We start from the raw sequence: 17318 nt of genomic DNA, 5'->3' as shown, positions 1-17318 counted from the left end.
TTTCTTCTGTCTTCATTTCAGGATGTCATTCAAATGTTTTGGAGAAAATATGAAACTAGATTTAAAACAAAAACTCTAGAAATAGAAAATGTTTTAAGGTTTTTGCTTGTCAAAATGAATGAAATAATTAGTCATTTATGAAAATATTTGCTAAACTTGACCTTTTTTAGCCGTGGTGTTACAATTAACTGTCATGAAGTGAAAACACACTGAAATGAACTCTGAGTCTTTGGTATCAACAAAGTATGTATAAAAAGAACAGGACACAGCATTGGGGGTGGGTCCCATTCCTTGCTCAGTGGCCTATAAAGCCAAAAAAGTTAAATTTCTGGGTATAGAATTACATTCATCTTCCAGATCATTAAGATCAGTTGAATATAACATGTCTGGACAACCATGTCAGTGAGTCACATGCAGCAGCAGAAAGTAACTATTACTTAAGTGCTGTAATTAAGTACAGTTTTGAGGTACTTGTACTTTACTGTAGTATTTCCATGTGATGCTACTTTCTACATGTCAGAGGGAAATATTGTACTTTCTACTCCACTACATTTATCTGGCAGCTTTAGTTACTTTTCAGATGAAGATTTGACACAATGGATAATTTAACAAGCCTTTTAAAATACAACACATTGTTAAAGATTAAACCAGATGACCATGTGACTATCAAAGGTCGGCAGAGTATCTGTTATTAAAACTGTTCCTCCTCCTGGAGTGAATCATTGATAACCCCTCCCTCTTCTTCCTGCTCTCAAACACAACAAGCTCCACTCTGTGCTCATACTCTATTTCCTTGTTCCCTCCCCTTTAGATCTACAGTTTGAAGATGGGTGTAACCAACATGTCGGGCAGGACAAGAGCTGCATTTACTACATGATCACATGTTGTTCAGATCAGATTTCAAACTTGTTTCACTTTCTCAGTAAGTGAAACTCAGACAGTCGTTGCCACTGAGAGCTGAAATGGCGCAGAAAGGAGATCAGCTGGACCGAGAATCCTTCTCTTGTTCGATCTGTCTGGATCTACTGAAGGATCCAGTGACTATTCCCTGCGGACATAGTTACTGTATGAGCTGTATTAAAGGATTCTGGGATGGAGAGGATCAGAGGAAGATCTACAGCTGTCCTCAGTGCAGACAGACCTTCACACCGAGGCCTGTCCTGAATAAAAACACCATGTTTGCAGCTTTAGTGGAGCAGCTGAAGAAGACTGGACTCCAAGCTCCTCCTGCTGATCACTGCTATGCTGGACCTGAAGATGTGGCCTGTGATGTCTGCACTGGGAGGAAGCTGAAAGCCTTCAAGTCCTGTCTGGTGTGTCTGATCTCTTACTGTGAGAATCACCTTCAGCCTCATTACACTGTTGGTCAATTTAAGAAACACAAGTTGGTTGAGCCCTCGGAGAAGCTCCAGGAGAACATCTGCTCTCGTCATGATGAGGTGATGAAGATGTTCTGCCGCACTGATCAGCAGAGTATCTGTTATCTTTGCTCTGTGGATGAACATAAAGGCCACGACACAGTCTCAGCTGCAGCAGAAAGGACTGAGAGGCAGAGAGAGCTTGAGGTGAGTCTACTAAACATCCAGCAGAGAATCCAGGACAGAGAGAAAGATGTGAAGCTGCTTCAACAGGAGGTGGAGGCCGTCAGTCGCTCTGCTGATAAAGCAGTGGAGGACAGTGAGAAGATCTTCACTGAGCTGATCCGTCTCCTCCAGAAAAGAAGCTCTGATGTGAAGCAGCAGGTCAGATCCCAGCAGGAAACTGAAGTGAGTCGAGTCAAAGAGCTTCAGGAGAAGCTGCAGCAGGAGATCACTGAGCTGAAGAGGAAAGACGCTGAACTGAAGCAACTCTCACACACAGAGGATCACAACCAGTTTCTACACAACTACCCCTCAGTGTCACAACTCAGTGAACCTACAGACTCATCCAGCATCAATATCCGTCCACTGAGATACTTTGAGGATCTGACAGCAGCTGTGTCAGAGCTCAGAGATAAACTACAGGACATCCTGAGGGAGGAATGGACAAACATCTCACTGGCAGTGACTGAAGTGGATGTTTTACTGTCAAGACCAGAACCCAAGACCAGAGCTGGGTTCTTAAAATATTCATGTGAAATCAGTCTGGATCCAAACACAGCAAATGCACTACTGTTATTATCTGAGGGGAACAGAAAAGTAGAATTAATGAATCAACAACAGTCTTATTCTAGACACACAGACAGATTCACTTATTATTGTCAGGTCCTGAGTAGAGAGAGTCTGACTGGACGTTGTTACTGGGAGGTGGAGTGGAGAGGGACAGGAGTTTCTGTAGCAGTCACATACAAGAACATCAGCAGAGCAGGATCATCACTTGAATGCCTATTTGGACGTGATAATGACAAATCTTGGTCATTATATTGTTACACTAACAGTTATAAATTTTGGTTCAACAACATTGTAACTCCCGTCTCAGGTCCTGTTTCCTCCAGAGTCGGAGTGTACCTGGATCACAGAGCAGGTATTCTGTCCTTCTACAGCGTCTCTGAAACCATGACTCTCCTCCACAGAGTCCAGACCACATTCACTCAGCCTCTCTATGCTGGACTTCGGCTTTATTCTGAAGTCACAGCTGAGTTGTGTAAACTGAAATAGGCGTATCAGATTCTTCATGTTTTTGTCTCCATGTTTCTGAGAGCTTGTTGCTGTTTCTGAACTGCACAGAGATAATTTTTCTTTTCATTTGTTCTATTGATGTTTTCAATGTCTGTAAGTGTCACTTTTTCCTGTATGTTTTTTTCCATGGAGGCTGGTCATGTTTTCAAGCTTCACTGACATTTATGCAGATAAAAAAGTGAACTTCTCTTTTTTTCTAAATGTTAATTTCATGTTTGTATTAATGTGCTGTTGTTTCTTAAACACAGAAAAGATCAGAACTTCCTTGATCATAGATATTTTGTTCTCATCACTTTGTAAATTCATAAAAAGATGTACAATCAAACTTTAAATATCATGATAATAATCAACCAGGAGATCAGTAATGATGTTGTTGTACATAGCTGACATTTGTGGTTAAACTGATTGATTGTATGGATGAAGTGAATCTAGACATGAAATCATTGAACAAAAGTCTATAAACAGACTTTACTGATTGGATGTGTGAACAAGCTGTAGCTTTATATTATCAATAAAGAAGATTTTTAACAATGAGACAGTATTTTCTTCTGTCTTCATTTCAGGATTTTATTCAAATGTTTTGGAGAAAATATGAAACTAGATTTAAGACAGAGAAAAGCAGAAAATCTTCTCACTGAAAAAATCTAGAAATAGAAAATGTTTAGGGTCTTTGCTTGAAAAAATGAATGAAATAATTAGTCATTTATGAAAATATTTGCTAAACTTGACCTTTTTTAGGCCTGGTGTTACAATTAACTGTCATGAAGTGAAAACACACTGAAATAAACTCTTAGTCTTTGGTAACACCTACAGATGTATAAAGAGAACAGGACACAGCATTGGGGGTGGGTCCCATTCCTTAATGAAAGTTGCTCAGTGGCCTATAAAGCCAAAAAAGTTAAACTTCTGGGTTATAGAATTACATTAATCTTCCAGATCATTAAGATCAGTTGAACATAACATGTCTGGACAACCATGTCAGTGAGTCACATACAGCAGCAGAACGTAACTATTACTTAAGTGCTGTAATTAAGTACAGTTTTGAGGTACTTGTACTTTATTGTAGTATTTCCATGTGATGCTACTTTCTACATGTCAGAGGGAAATATTGTACTTTCTACTCCACTACATTTATCTGGAAGCTTTAGTTACTTTTCAGATGAAGATTTGACACAATGGATAATATAACAAGCCTTTTAAAATACAACACATTGTTAAAGATTAAACCAGATGATCATGTGACTATCAAAGGCTGGCAGAGTATCTGTTATTAAAACTGCTCCTCTTCCTGGAGTGAATCATTGATAACCCCTCCCTCTTCTTCCTGCTCTCAAACACAACAAGCTCCACTCTGTGCTCATACTCTATTTCCTTGTTCCCTCCCTTTTAGATCTACAGTTTGAAGATGGGTGTAACCAACATGTAAGGCAGGACAAGAGCTGCATTTACTACAGAATCACATGTTGTTCAGATCAGATTTCAAACTTGTTTCACTTTCTCAGTAAGTGAAACTCAGACAGTCGTTGCCACTGAGAGCTGAAATGGCGCAGAAAGGAGATCAGCTGGACCGAGAATCCTTCTCTTGTTCGATCTGTCTGGATCTACTGAAGGATCCGGTGACTATTACCTGTGGACACAGCTACTGCATGAGCTGTATTAAAAATTTCTGGGATGGAGAGGAACAGAGGAAGATCTACAGCTGTCCTCAGTGCAGACAGACCTTCACACCGAGACCTGTCCTGAATAAAAACACTATGTTTGCAGCTTTAGTGGAGCAGCTGAGGAAGACTGGACTCCAAGCTGCTCCTGCTGATCACTGCTATGCTGGACCTGAAGATGTGGCCTGTGATGTCTGCACTGGGAGGAAGCTGAAAGCCTTCAAGTCCTGTCTGCAGTGTCTGATCTCTTACTGTGAGAATCACCTTCAGCCTCATTACACTGTTGGTCAATTTAAGAAACACAAGCTGGTTGAGCCCTCGAAGAAGCTCCAGGAGAACATCTGCTCTCGTCATGATGAGGTGATGAAGATGTTCTGCCGCACTGATCAGCAGAGTATCTGTTATCTCTGCTCTGTGGATGAACATAAAGGCCACGACACAGTCTCAGCTGCAGCAGAAAGGACTGAGAGGCAGAGAGAGCTCGAGGTGAGTCGACTAAACATCCAACAGAGAATCCAGGACAGAGAGAAAGATGTGAAGCTGCTTCAACAGGAGGTTGAGGACGTCAGTCGCTCTGCTGATAAAGCAGTGGAGGACAGTGAGAAGATCTTCACTCAGCTGATCCGTCTCCTCCAGAAAAGAAGCTCTGATGTGAAGCAGCAGATCAGATCCCAGCAGGAAACTGAAGTGTGTCGAGTCAAAGAGCTTCAGGAGAAGCTGCAGCAGGAGATCACTGAGCTGAAGAGGAAAGACGCTGAACTGAAGCAGCTCTCACACACAGAGGATCACAACCAGTTTCTACACAACTACCCCTCAGTGTCACAACTCAGTGAACCTACAGACTCATCCAGCATCAATATCCGTCCACTGAGATACTTTGAGGATGTGACAGCAGCTGTGTCAGAGCTCAGAGATAAACTACAGGACATCCTGAGGGACAAATGGACAAACATCTCACAGGCAGTGACTGAAGTGGACGTTTTACTGCCAGAACCAGAGCCCAAGACCAGACCTGAGTTCTTAAAATATTCATGTGAAATCACACTGGATCCAAACACAGCACACACACACCTGTTATTATCTGAGGGGAGCAGAAAAGTACAACGAATGAGCCAAAAACAGTCTTATTCTAGTCACCCAGACAGATTCACTTTTTATTTTCAGGTCCTGAGTAGAGAGAGTCTGACTGGACGTTGTTACTGGGAGGTGGAGTGGAGAGGAGGAGGAGTTCGTATAGCAGTCGCATACAAGAATATCAGCAGAGCAGGATCATCATATGAATGTGTATTTGGACGTAATGACAAATCTTGGGCTTTAGTAAGTGACAATAACAGTTATACATTTTTGTTCAGCAACATTGAAACTCCCGTCTCAGGTCCTGTTTCCTCCAGAGTCGGAGTGTACCTGGATCACAGAGCAGGTATTCTGTCCTTCTACAGCGTCTCTGAAACCATGACTCTCCTCCACAGAGTCCAGACCACATTCACTCAGCCTCTCTATGCTGGACTTTGTCTTTATTATGGAGTCACAGCTGAGTTGTGTAAACTGAAATAGAAAGAAGTGATTTCAGACTTCATGTGTCAGATTCTGTGTTGTAATTCTTCATGTTTTTGTCTCCATGTTTCTGAGAGCTTGTGACTGTTTCTGAACTGCACAGAGATATTTTTTTCTTTTCATTTGTTCTGTTGATGTTTTCAATGTCTGTTTGTTTTTTTCCATGGAGGCTGGTGATGTTTTCAACCTTCACTGACATTTATGCAGATAAAAATGTGAACTTCTCTTTTTTTCTAAATGTTAATTTCATGTTTGTATTAATGTGCTGTTGTTTCTTAAACACAGAAAAGATCAGAACTTCCTTCATCATAGATATTTTATTCTCATCACTTTGTAAATACATGAAAAGATGTACAATCAAACTTTAAATATCATGATAATAATCAACCAGGAGATCAGTAATGATGTTGTTGTACATAGCTGACATTTGTGGTTAAACTGATTGATTGTGTGGATGAAGTGAATCTGGACATGAAATCATTGAACGAAAGTCTATAAACAAACTTTACTGATTGGATGTGTGAACAATCTGTAGCTTTATATTATCAATAAAGAGGATTTTTAACAATGAGACAGTATTTTCTTCTATCTTCATTTCAGGATTTTATTCAAATGTTTTGGAGAAAATATGAAACTAGATTTAAAACAGAGAAAAGCAGAAAATCCTCTCACTGAAAAAACTAGAAATAGAAAATGTTTTAGGGTTTTTGCTTGAAAAAAATAATGAAATAATTAGTCATTTATGAAAATATTTGCTAAACTTGACCTTTTTTAGCCGTGGTGTTACAATTAACTGTCATGAAGTGAAAACACACTGAAATAAACTCTGAGTCTTTGGTAACACCAACGGATGTATAAAGAGAACAGGACACAGCATTGGAGGTGGGTCCCATTCCTTAATGAAAGTTGCTCAGTGGCCTATAAAGCCAAAAAAGTTAAACTTCTGGGTTATAGAATTACATTCATCTTCCAGATCATTAAGATTAGTTGAATATAACATGTCTGGACAACTATGTCAGTGAGTCACATACAGCAGCAGAAAGTAACTATTACTTAAGTGCTGTAATTAAGTACAGTTTTGAGGTACTTGTACTTTACTGTAGTATTTCCATGTGATGCTACTTTCTACATGTCAGAGAGAAATATTGTACTTTCTACTCCACTACATTTATCTGGCAGCTTTAGTTATTTTTCAGATGAAGATTTGACACAATGGATAATATAACAAGCCTTTTAAAATACAACACATTGTTAAAGATTAAACCAGATGATCATGTGACTATCAAAGGCTGGCAGAGTATCTGTTATTAAAACTGCTCCTCTTCCTGGAGTGAATCATTGATAACCCCTCCCTCTTCTTCCTGCTCTCAAACACAACAAGCTCCACTCTGTGCTCATACTCTATTTCCTTGTTCCCTCCCCTTCAGGTCTATAGTGTAAATATGGGTGTTACCTACGTGTAAGGCAGGACAAGAGCTGTCAGGCTGCATTTATTACAGGATCACATGTTGTTCAGATCAGATTTCAAACCTGTTTCAATTCTCAGGAAGTGAAACTCAGACAGTCGTTGCCACTGCGAGCTGAAATGGCGCAGAAAGGAGATCAGCTGGACCGAGATTCCTTCTCTTGTTCGATCTGTCTGGATCTACTGAAGGATCCGGTGACTATTCCCTGCGGACATAATTACTGTATGAGCTGTATTAAAAACTTCTGGGATGGAGAGGATGAGAGGAAGATCTATAGCTGCCCTCAGTGCAGACAGACCTTCACACCGAGACCTGTCCTGATGAAAAACACCATGTTAGCAGCTTTAGTGGAGCAGCTGAAGAAGACTGGACTCCAAGCTGCTCCTGCTGATCACTGCTATGCTGGACCTGAAGATGTGGCCTGTGATGTCTGCACTGGGAGGAAGATGAAAGCCTTCAAGTCCTGTCTGCAGTGTCTGGCCTCTTACTGTGAGAACCATATTCAATTTCATTATGAATCTGCATTTAAAAAACACAAACTAGTCGATCCCTCAAAGAAGCTCCAGGAGAACATCTGCTCTCGTCATGATGAGGTGATGAAGATGTTCTGCCGCACTGATCAGCAGAGTATCTGTTATCTCTGCTCTGTGGATGAACATAAAGGCCACGACACAGTCTCAGCTGCAGCAGAAAGGACTGAGAGGCAGAGAGAGCTTGATGTGAGTCGACTAAACATCCAGCAGAGAATCCAGGACAGAGAGAAAGATGTGAAGCTGCTTCAACAGGAGGTGGAGGCCGTCAGTCGCTCTGCTGATAAAGCAATGGAGGACAGTGAGAAGATCTTCACTCAGCTGATCCGTCTCCTCCAGAAAAGAAGCTCTGATGTGAAGCAGCAGATCAGATCCCAGCAGGAAACTGAAGTGAGTGGAGTCAAAGAGCTTCAGGAGAAGCTGCAGCAGGAGATCACTGAGCTGAAGAGGAAAGACGCTGAACTGAAGCAGCTCTCACACACAGAGGATCACAACCAGTTTCTACACAACTACCCCTCAGTGTCACAACTCAGTGAACCTACAGACTCATCCAGCATCAATATCCATCCTCTGAGACACTTTGAGGATGTGACAGCAGCTGTGTCACAGCTCAGAGATAAACTACAGGACATCCTGAGGGACAAATGGACAAACATCTCACAGGCAGTGACTGAAGTGAAGGTTTCACTGTCAGAACCAGAACCAGAACCCAAGACCAGAGCTGAGTTCTTAAAATATTCATGTGAAATCACTCTGGATCCAAACACAGCAAACACATATCTGTTATTATCTGAGGGGAACAGAAAAGTAGAACGAATGAGACAACAACAGTCTTATTCTAGACACACAGACAGATTCACTGGAAGATGTCAGGTCCTGAGTAGAGAGAGTCTGACTGGACGTTGTTACTGGGAGGTGGAATGGAGAGGAGGAGGAGTTCGTATAGCAGTCGCATACAAGAACATCAGCAGAGCAGGACGGTCAAATGAATGTTTTTTTGGATGTAATGACAAATCTTGGGCTTTACGTTGTAACACTAACAGTTATATTTTTTTCTTCAACAACATTGAAACTCGCGTCTCAGGTCCTGTTTCCTCCAGAGTCGGAGTGTACCTGGATCACAGAGCAGGTATTCTGTCCTTCTACAGCGTCTCTGAAACCATGACTCTCCTCCACAGAGTCCAGACCACATTGACTGAGCCTCTCTATGCTGGACTTCGGCTTTCTAATTATGGAGCCACAGCCGAGTTGTGTAAACTGAAATAGACAGAAGTGATTTCAGACTTCATGTGTCAGATCCTGTGTTGTAATTATTCATGTTTTTGTCTCCATGTTTTTGAGAGCTTGTGGCTGTTTCTGAACTGCACAGAGATCAGCTGTCAATCAAACTGGAGTTGTCATCACCTTTTTCTTTTCATTTGTTCTGTTGATAATTTCAGTTCCTTGTGTGCTGTCGTTTCTTAAACAGAGAAAACAGAAGAACTTCCTTCATCATAGATATTTTGTTGTCATTAATCAAACTGTAATTATCATGATAGTAATCAACCAGGAGATCAGTAATGATGTTGTTGTTGTACATAGCTGACATTTGTGGTTAAACTAGCTGATTGTGTGGATGAAGTGAATCTGCACATGAAATCATTGAACAAAAGTAATTGATGTGTGAACAATCTGAAGCTTTAAATAATCAATAAAGATGATTTTTAATAGTGAGAAAGTTTTTTCCTCTGTCTTCATTTCAGGATCTCATTCAAAACTTAAATATTCTTTGTATTATGTATATGGCACACATCATTCTTTATTTAACATTGAATATAACTGAAACTTTGTGTTTGATATAAAACTTAACATATTATTTAACACAATAAAACTAATGAAAATGGTAAAGTCAAAAATATTGATACCAATCTCTTAGAAGGCTTGTGCCTCTGTCTTCTTTATTTTATGAATAATTTGTTTTTTGTTTTAACCCAATTCTCTTCTTTCATTTATGTGTTTGTTTGTTTAGTGGGCTACCTAGGCTGTATTTGACCTGATTTACAGTACTGATATTGTATTTCAAAACAAAAAGTTCAAGTCTCTTTAATACCATCAGCCATCAGACTGTACAGCACCACAATTCCCAGTACCTCCCACTCCCACTAAAAAAAAGACTGATGCTATCCTTACTGTGTAAATCCTAGAAACATTGCACATATGTATATTATCTCAGGAACTTCTGCATATTGCACATTTATTTATGGCAGATTTATTTACAGAGATTGTTTACTGTATATAGTTTTTTGTTTTATTTTTTTTAATTTTTTTTGTCACCTTCACCCTTACACTGCTACTTTTTTCCTCCATTATTATACTGCTTGTGTAAAAATGCATCTTATCTTAATAGTAAGAAAAACAACAATTACAAAAGTATATTATTAATATGATGATAATATGAATAATATAATATGATTAATTATAATAATAATATTAATCATTTCGTGGTATTTTTATATTCATATTTATTGATATATATTTTTCTATTTTTATTTAAAAAATAACGTCGAATGTTTTCTTTTCTATGTCAGGTCTACATCCGCGCAGGCTGTGAACGGTCATTCATCACGACCATCACTTTTCTTTAAAAAAAAGAAAAATATACCCTCCTCATAATTCTACACAATATTACATATGTGTATTTTAATCGATTATACTTATGTTTTATTATCTTCCATGATGGTGTTATGGTGTATTTGTGTTTGTGAGATCATATTTTATAGTTCCACCGGGTGGGTCAGCGGAAGGATACACCGATCTGTGTTCACTATAAAAGCCGCTTCGCCGCTTTTGTTTAGCAAACAGCAAACAGGAGCAGAGACATAGAGATATAAACCCCGCTGGGAAACATTTGTCTTTAATGAAAGTTGCTCAGTGGCCTATAAAGCCAAAAAAAAAAGTTAAATTTCTGGGTATAGAATTACATTAATCTTCCAGATCATTAAGATCAGTTGAATATAACATGTTTGGACAACCATGTCAGTGAGTCACATACAGCAGCAGAAAGTAACTATTACTTAAGTGCTGTAATTAAGTACAGTTTTGAGGTACTTGTACTTTACTGTAGTATTTCCATGTGATGCTACTTTCTACATGTCAGAGAGAAATATTGTACATTCTACTCCACTACATTTATCTGGCAGCTTTAGTTATTTTTCAGATGAAGATTTGACACAATGGATAATATAACAAGCCTTTTAAAATACAACACATTGTTAAAGATTAAACCAGATGATCATGTGACTATCAAAGGTCGGCAGAGTATCTGTTATTAAAACTGTTCCTCCTCCTGGAGTGAATCATTGATAACCCCTCCCTCTTCTTCCTGCTCTCAAACACAACAAGCTCCACTCTGTGCTCATACTCTATTTCCTTGTTCCCTCCCCTTTAGATCTACAGTTTGAAGATGGGTGTAACCAACATGTCGGGCAGGACAAGAGCTGCATTTACTACAGGATCACATGTTGTTCAGATCAGATTTCAAACTTGTTTCACTTTCTCAGTAAGTGAAACTCAGACAGCCGTTGCCACTGAGAGCTGAAATGGCACAGAAAGGAGATCAGCTGGACCGAGACTCCTTCTCTTGTTCGATCTGTCTGGATCTACTGAAGGATCCGGTGACTATTCCCTGTGGACACAGCTACTGCATGAGCTGTATTAAAAACTTCTGGGATGGAGAGGACCAAAGAAAGATCTACAGCTGCCCTCAGTGCAGACAGACCTTCACACCGAGGCCTGTTCTGAATAAAAACACCATGTTTGCAGCTTTAGTGGAGCAGCTGAAGAAGACTGGACTCCAAGCTGCTCCTGCTGATCACTGCTATGCTGGACCTGAAGATGTGTCCTGTGATGTCTGCACTGGGAGGAAGATGAAAGCCTTCAAGTCCTGTCTGACCTGTCCTGCCTCTTATTGTGAGAATCACCTCCAGCCTCATTATGATGCAGCTCCATTAAAGAAACACAAACTGGTGGAGCCCTCGAAGAAGCTCCAGGAGAACATCTGCTCTCGTCATGATGAGGTGATGAAGATTTTCTGCCGCACTGATCAGCAGAGTATCTGTTATCTCTGCTCTGTGGATGATCATAAAGGCCACGATACAGTCTCAGCTGCAGCAGAAAGGACTGAGAGGCAGAGAGAGCTCGAGGTGAGTCGACTAAACATCCAGCAGAGAATCCAGGACAGAGAGAAAGATGTGAAGCTGCTTCAACAGGAGGTGGAGGCCGTCAGTCGCTCTGCTGATAAAGCAGTGGAGGACAGTGAGAACATCTTCACTGAGCTGATCCATCTCCTCCAGAAAAGAAGCTCTGATGTGAAGCAGCAGATCAGATCCCAGCAGGAAACTGAAGAGTGTCGAGTCAAAGAGCTTCAGGAGAAGCTGCAGCAGGAGATCACTGAGCTGAAGAGGAAAGACGCTGAACTGAAGCAGCTCTCACACACAGAGGATCACAACCAGTTTCTACACAACTACCCCTCAGTGTCACAACTCAGTGAACTTTCAGACACATCCAGCATCAATATCCGTCCTCTCAGATACTTTGAGGATGTGACAGCAGCTGTGTCAGAGCTCAGAGATAAACTACAGGACATCCTGAGGGACAAATGGACAAACATCTCACTGACAGGGACTGAAGTGAAGGTTTCACTGTCAGAACCAGAACCAGAGCCCAAGACCAGAGCTGAGTTCTTAAAATATTCATGTGAAATCACTCTGGATCCAAACACAGCAAACACACGACTGTTATTATCTGAGGGGAACAGAAAAGTAGAACGAATGAGCCAACAACAGTCTTATTCTAGTCATCCAGACATATTCACTTCTTTTAGTCAGGTCCTGAGTAGAGAGAGTCTGACTGGACGTTGTTACTGGGAGGTGGAGTGGAGAGGAGGAGGAGTTCGTATAGCAGTCGCATACAAGAACATCAGCAGAGCAGGAGGGTCAAATGAATGTGTATTTGGACGTATTAATGACAAATCTTGGGCTTTAAATTGTCAAACTGATAGTTATAATTTTCTGTTCAACAACATTGAAACTCGCGTCTCAGGTCCTCGTTCCTCCAGAGTCGGAGTGTACCTGGATCACAGAGCAGGTATTCTGTCCTTCTTCAGCGTCTCTGAAACCATGACTCTCCTCCACAGAGTCCAGACCACATTCACTCAGCCTCTCCATGCTGGACTTTTGCTTCTTAATTATGGAGTCACAGCTGAGTTGTGTAAACTGAAATAGACAGAAGTGATTTCAGACTTCATGTGTCAGATCCTGAGTTGTAATTATTCATATTTTTGTCTCCATGTTTCTGAGAGCTTGTTGCTGTTTCTGAACTGCACAGAGATCAGCTGTCAATCAAACTGGAGTTGTCATCACCTTTTTCTTTTCATTTGTTCTGTCGATAATTTCAGTTCCTTGTGTGCTGTCGTTTCTTAAACAGAGAAAACAGCAGAACTTCCTTCATCATAGATATTTTGTTGTCATTAATCAAACTGTAATTATCATGATAGTAATCAACCAGGAGATCAGTAATGATGTTGTTGTACATAGCTGACATTTGTGGTTAAACTAGCTGATTGTGTGGATGAAGTGAATCTGCACATGAAATCATTGAACAAAAGTCATTGATGTGTGAACAATCTGAAACTTTAAATAATCAATAAAGATGATTTTTAATAGTGAGAAAGTATTTTCCTCTGTCTTCATTTCAGGATCTCATTCAAAACTTAAATATTCTTTGTATTATGTATATGGCACACATCATTCTTTATTTAACATTGAATATAACTGAAACTTTGTGTTTGATATAAAACTTAACATATTATTTAACACAATAAAACTAATGAAAATGGTAAAGTCAAAAATATTGATACCCTTCTCTTAGAAGGCTTGTGCCTCTGTCTTCTTTATTTTATAACTATTTGTTTTTTGGTTTAACCCAATTCTCTTCTTTCATTTATGTGTTTGTTTGTTTAGTGGGCTACCTAGGCTGTATTTGACCTGATTTACACTACTGATATTGTATTTCAAAACAAAAAGTTCAAGTCTCTTTCATACCATCAGCCATCAGACTGTACAGCACCACAATTCCCAGTACCTCCCACTCCCACTAAAAAAAAAGACTGATGCTATCCTTACTGTGTAAATCCTAGAAACATTGCACATATGTATATTATCTCAGGAACTTCTGCATATTGCACATTTATTTATGGCAGATTTATTTACACAGAGATTGTTTACTGTATATAGTTTTTTTGTTTTAATTTTATTTATTTTTTTGTCACCTTCACCCTTACACTGCTACTTTTTTTCTCCATTATTATACTGCTAGTGTAAAAATGCATCTTATCTTAATAGTAAGAAAAACAACAATTACAAAAGTATATTATTAATATGATAATAATATGAATAATATAATATGAATAATAATAGTCATATTAATCATTTCGTGGTATTTTTATATTCATATTTATTGATATATATTTTTCTATTTTTCTTTAAAAAATAACGTTGAATGTTTTCTTTTCTATGTCAGGTCTACATCCGCTCAGGCTGTGAACGGTCATTCATCACGACCATCACTTTTCCTTAAAAAAAAGAAAAAGATACCCTCCTCATAATTCTACACAATATTACATATGTGTATTTTAATCGAGTATACTTATGTTTTATTATCTTCCATGATGGTGTTATGGTGTATTTGTGTGTGTGTGATCATATTTTATAGTTCCACCGGGTGGGTCAGCGGAAGGATACACCGATCTGTGTTCACTATAAAAGCCGCTTCGCCGCTTTTGTTTAGCAAACAGCAAACAGGAGCAGACACATAGAGATATAAACCCCGCTGGGAAACATTTGTCTTTAATGAAAGTTGCTCAGTGGCCTATAAAGCCAAAAAAGTTAAACTTCTGGATTATAGAATTACATTCATCTTCCAGATCATTAAGATCAGTTGAATATAACATGTCTGGACAACCATGTCAGTGAGTCACATACAGCAGCAGAAAGTAACTATTACTTAAGTGCTGTAATTAAGTACAGTTTTGAGGTACTTGTACTTTATTGTAGTATTTCCATGTGATGCTACTTTCTACATGTCAGAGGGAAATATTGTACTTTCTACTCCACTACATTTATCTGGCAGCTTTAGTTATTTTTCAGATGCAGATTTGACACAATGGATAATATAACAAGCCTTTTAAAATACAACACATTGTTAAAGATTAAACCAGAAGATCATGTGACTATCAAAGGTCGGCAGAGTATCTGTTATTAAAACTGTTCCTCCTCCTGGAGTGAATCATTGATAACCCCTCCCTCTTCTTCCTGCTCTCAAACACAACAAGCTCCACTCTGTGCTCATACTCTATTTCCTTGTTCCCTCCCCTTTAGATCTACAGTTTGAAGATGGGTGTAACCAACATGTTGGGCAGGACAAGAGCTGCATTTACTACAGGATCACATGTTGTTCACATCAGATTTCAAACTTGTTTCACTTTCTCAGTAAGTGAAACTCAGACAGTCGTTGCCACTGAGAGCTGAAATGGCGCAGAAAGGAGATCAGCTGGACCGAGACTCCTTCTCTTGTTCGATCTGTCTGGATCTACTGAAGGATCCGGTGACTATTCCCTGTGGACACAGCTACTGCATGAGCTGTATTAAAAACTTCTGGGATGGAGAGGATCAGAAGAAGATCTACAGCTGCCCTCAGTGCAGAGAGGTCTTCACACCGAGGCCTGTACTGAAGAGAAGCACCATGTTAGCAGTTTTAGTGGAGCAACTGAAGAAGACTGGACTCCAGGCTGCTCCTGCTGATCACTGCTATGCTGGACCTGAAGATGTGGCCTGTGATGTCTGCACTGGGAGGAAACTGAAAGCCTCCAAGTCCTGTCTGGTGTGTCTGATCTCTTACTGTGAGAATCACCTCCAGCCTCATTACACTGTTGGTCAATTCAAAAAACACAAATTGGTCGATCCCTCGATGAAGCTCCAGGAGAACATCTGCTCTCGTCATGATGAGGTGATGAAGATGTTCTGCCGCACTGATCAGCAGAGTATCTGTTACCTCTGCTCTGTGGATGAACATAAAGGCCACGACACAGTCTCAGCTGCAGCAGAAAGGACTGAGAGGCAGAGAGAGCTCGAGGTGAGTCGACTAAACATCCAGCAGAGAATCCAGGACAGAGAGAAAGATGTGAAGCTGCTTCAACAGGAGGTGGAGGCCGTCAGTCGCTCTGCTGATAAAGCAGTGGAGGACAGTGAGAAGATCTTTACTGAGCTGATCCGTCTCCTCCAGAAAAGAAGCTCTGATGTGAAGCAGCAGATCAGATCCCAGCAGGAAACTGAAGTGAGTCGAGTCAAAGAGCTTCAGGAGAAGCTGCAGCAGGAGATCACTGAGCTGAAGAGGAAAGACGCTGAACTGAAGCAGCTCTCACACACAGAGGATCACAACCAGTTTCTACACAACTACCCCTCAGTGTCACAACTCAGTGAACCTACAGACTCATCCAGCATCAATATCCGTCCTCTCAGATACTTTGAGGATGTGACAGCAGCTGTGTCAGAGCTCAGAGATAAACTACAGGACATCCTGAGGGACAAATGGACAAACATCTCACAGACAGGGACTGAAGTGGACGTTTTACTGTCAGGACCAGAGCCCAAGACTAGAGCTGGATTCTTAAAATATTCATGTGAAATCACTCTGGATCCAAACACAGCATACACACTACTGTTATTATCTGAGGGGAACAGAAAAGTAGAACGAATGAGACAACATCAGTCTTATTCTAGTCATCCAGACAGATTCACTTATTATAGCCAGGTCCTGAGTAGAGAGAGTCTGACTGGACGTTGTTACTGGGAGGTGGAGTGGAGAGGAGGAGGAGTTTATGTAGCAGTCGCATACAAGAATATCAAAAGAAAAGAATTGTCAAATGAATGTATATTTGGACATAATGACAAATCTTGGGCTTTACGTTGTGACACTAACAGTTATAATTTTTTGTTCAACAACATTCAAACTCCCGTCTCAGGTCCTCGTTCCTCCAGAGTCGGAGTGTACCTGGATCACAGAGCAGGTATTCTGTCCTTCTACAGCGTCTCTGAAACCATGACTCTCCTCCACAGAGTCCAGACCACATTCACTCAGCCTCTCTATGCTGGATTTTTGTTTCTTAATTCTGGAGCCACAGCTGAGTTGTGTAAACTGAAATAGACAGAAGTGATTTCAGATTTCATGTGTCAGATCCTGTGTTGTAATTATTCATGTTTTTGTCTCCATGTTTTTGAGAGCTTGTGGCTGTTTCTGAACTGCACAGAGATCAGCTGTCAATCAAACTGGAGTTGTCATCACCTTTTTCTTTTCATTTGTTCTGTCGATAATTTCACTTCCTTGTGTGCTGTCGTTTCTTAAACAGAGAAAACAGCA

At 40.1% G+C, this 17318-nt stretch overlaps 4 protein-coding genes across 5 annotated transcripts; all 4 read left to right on the top strand.

Annotated features, from left to right (window-relative positions):
- The first annotated feature begins 934 nt into the window (after window positions 1–934).
- LOC128380130 (tripartite motif-containing protein 16-like) lies at window positions 935–5869 on the top strand. Of its 2 annotated transcripts, XM_053339833.1 has the most exons (3): window positions 935–1941; window positions 4541–4553; window positions 5188–5869. In XM_053339833.1, exons 1-3 carry the CDS (start codon window positions 963–965, stop codon window positions 5867–5869), a joined length of 1674 nt encoding a protein of 557 aa, XP_053195808.1. In that variant the 5' UTR covers window positions 935–962. The 2 variants fall into 2 exon arrangements, with proteins under 2 accessions (XP_053195808.1, XP_053195807.1); XM_053339832.1 differs by lacking the exons at window positions 4541–4553; window positions 5188–5869 and having other exon boundaries at window positions 935–2722.
- Window positions 5870–7454: 1585 nt separating this feature from the next.
- On the top strand, window positions 7455–9131 carry LOC128380129 (tripartite motif-containing protein 16-like). The gene has a single exon (XM_053339831.1). The coding sequence runs from the start codon at window positions 7455–7457 to the stop codon at window positions 9129–9131; it is 1677 nt and encodes a 558-aa protein (XP_053195806.1).
- Window positions 9132–11415: 2284 nt separating this feature from the next.
- LOC128380125 (tripartite motif-containing protein 16-like) lies at window positions 11416–13297 on the top strand. Its single transcript, XM_053339824.1, has one exon. It carries the CDS (start codon window positions 11444–11446, stop codon window positions 13124–13126), a length of 1683 nt encoding a protein of 560 aa, XP_053195799.1. The 5' UTR covers window positions 11416–11443; the 3' UTR covers window positions 13127–13297.
- A 2104-nt stretch (window positions 13298–15401) lies between these two features.
- Window positions 15402–17276, top strand: LOC128380147 (tripartite motif-containing protein 16-like). Its single transcript, XM_053339852.1, has one exon. The coding sequence runs from the start codon at window positions 15432–15434 to the stop codon at window positions 17103–17105; it is 1674 nt and encodes a 557-aa protein (XP_053195827.1). The 5' UTR covers window positions 15402–15431; the 3' UTR covers window positions 17106–17276.
- Window positions 17277–17318: the final 42 nt, after the last annotated feature.

The sequence above is a fragment of the Scomber japonicus genome, chromosome 19 (assembly GCF_027409825.1).
Source record: "Scomber japonicus isolate fScoJap1 chromosome 19, fScoJap1.pri, whole genome shotgun sequence".
In the NCBI taxonomy this organism is placed as follows: Eukaryota; Metazoa; Chordata; class Actinopteri; order Scombriformes; family Scombridae; genus Scomber; species Scomber japonicus.
Note: the sequence above shows the minus strand (reverse complement) of the source record. Positions and strands in the feature narration are given on the sequence as shown.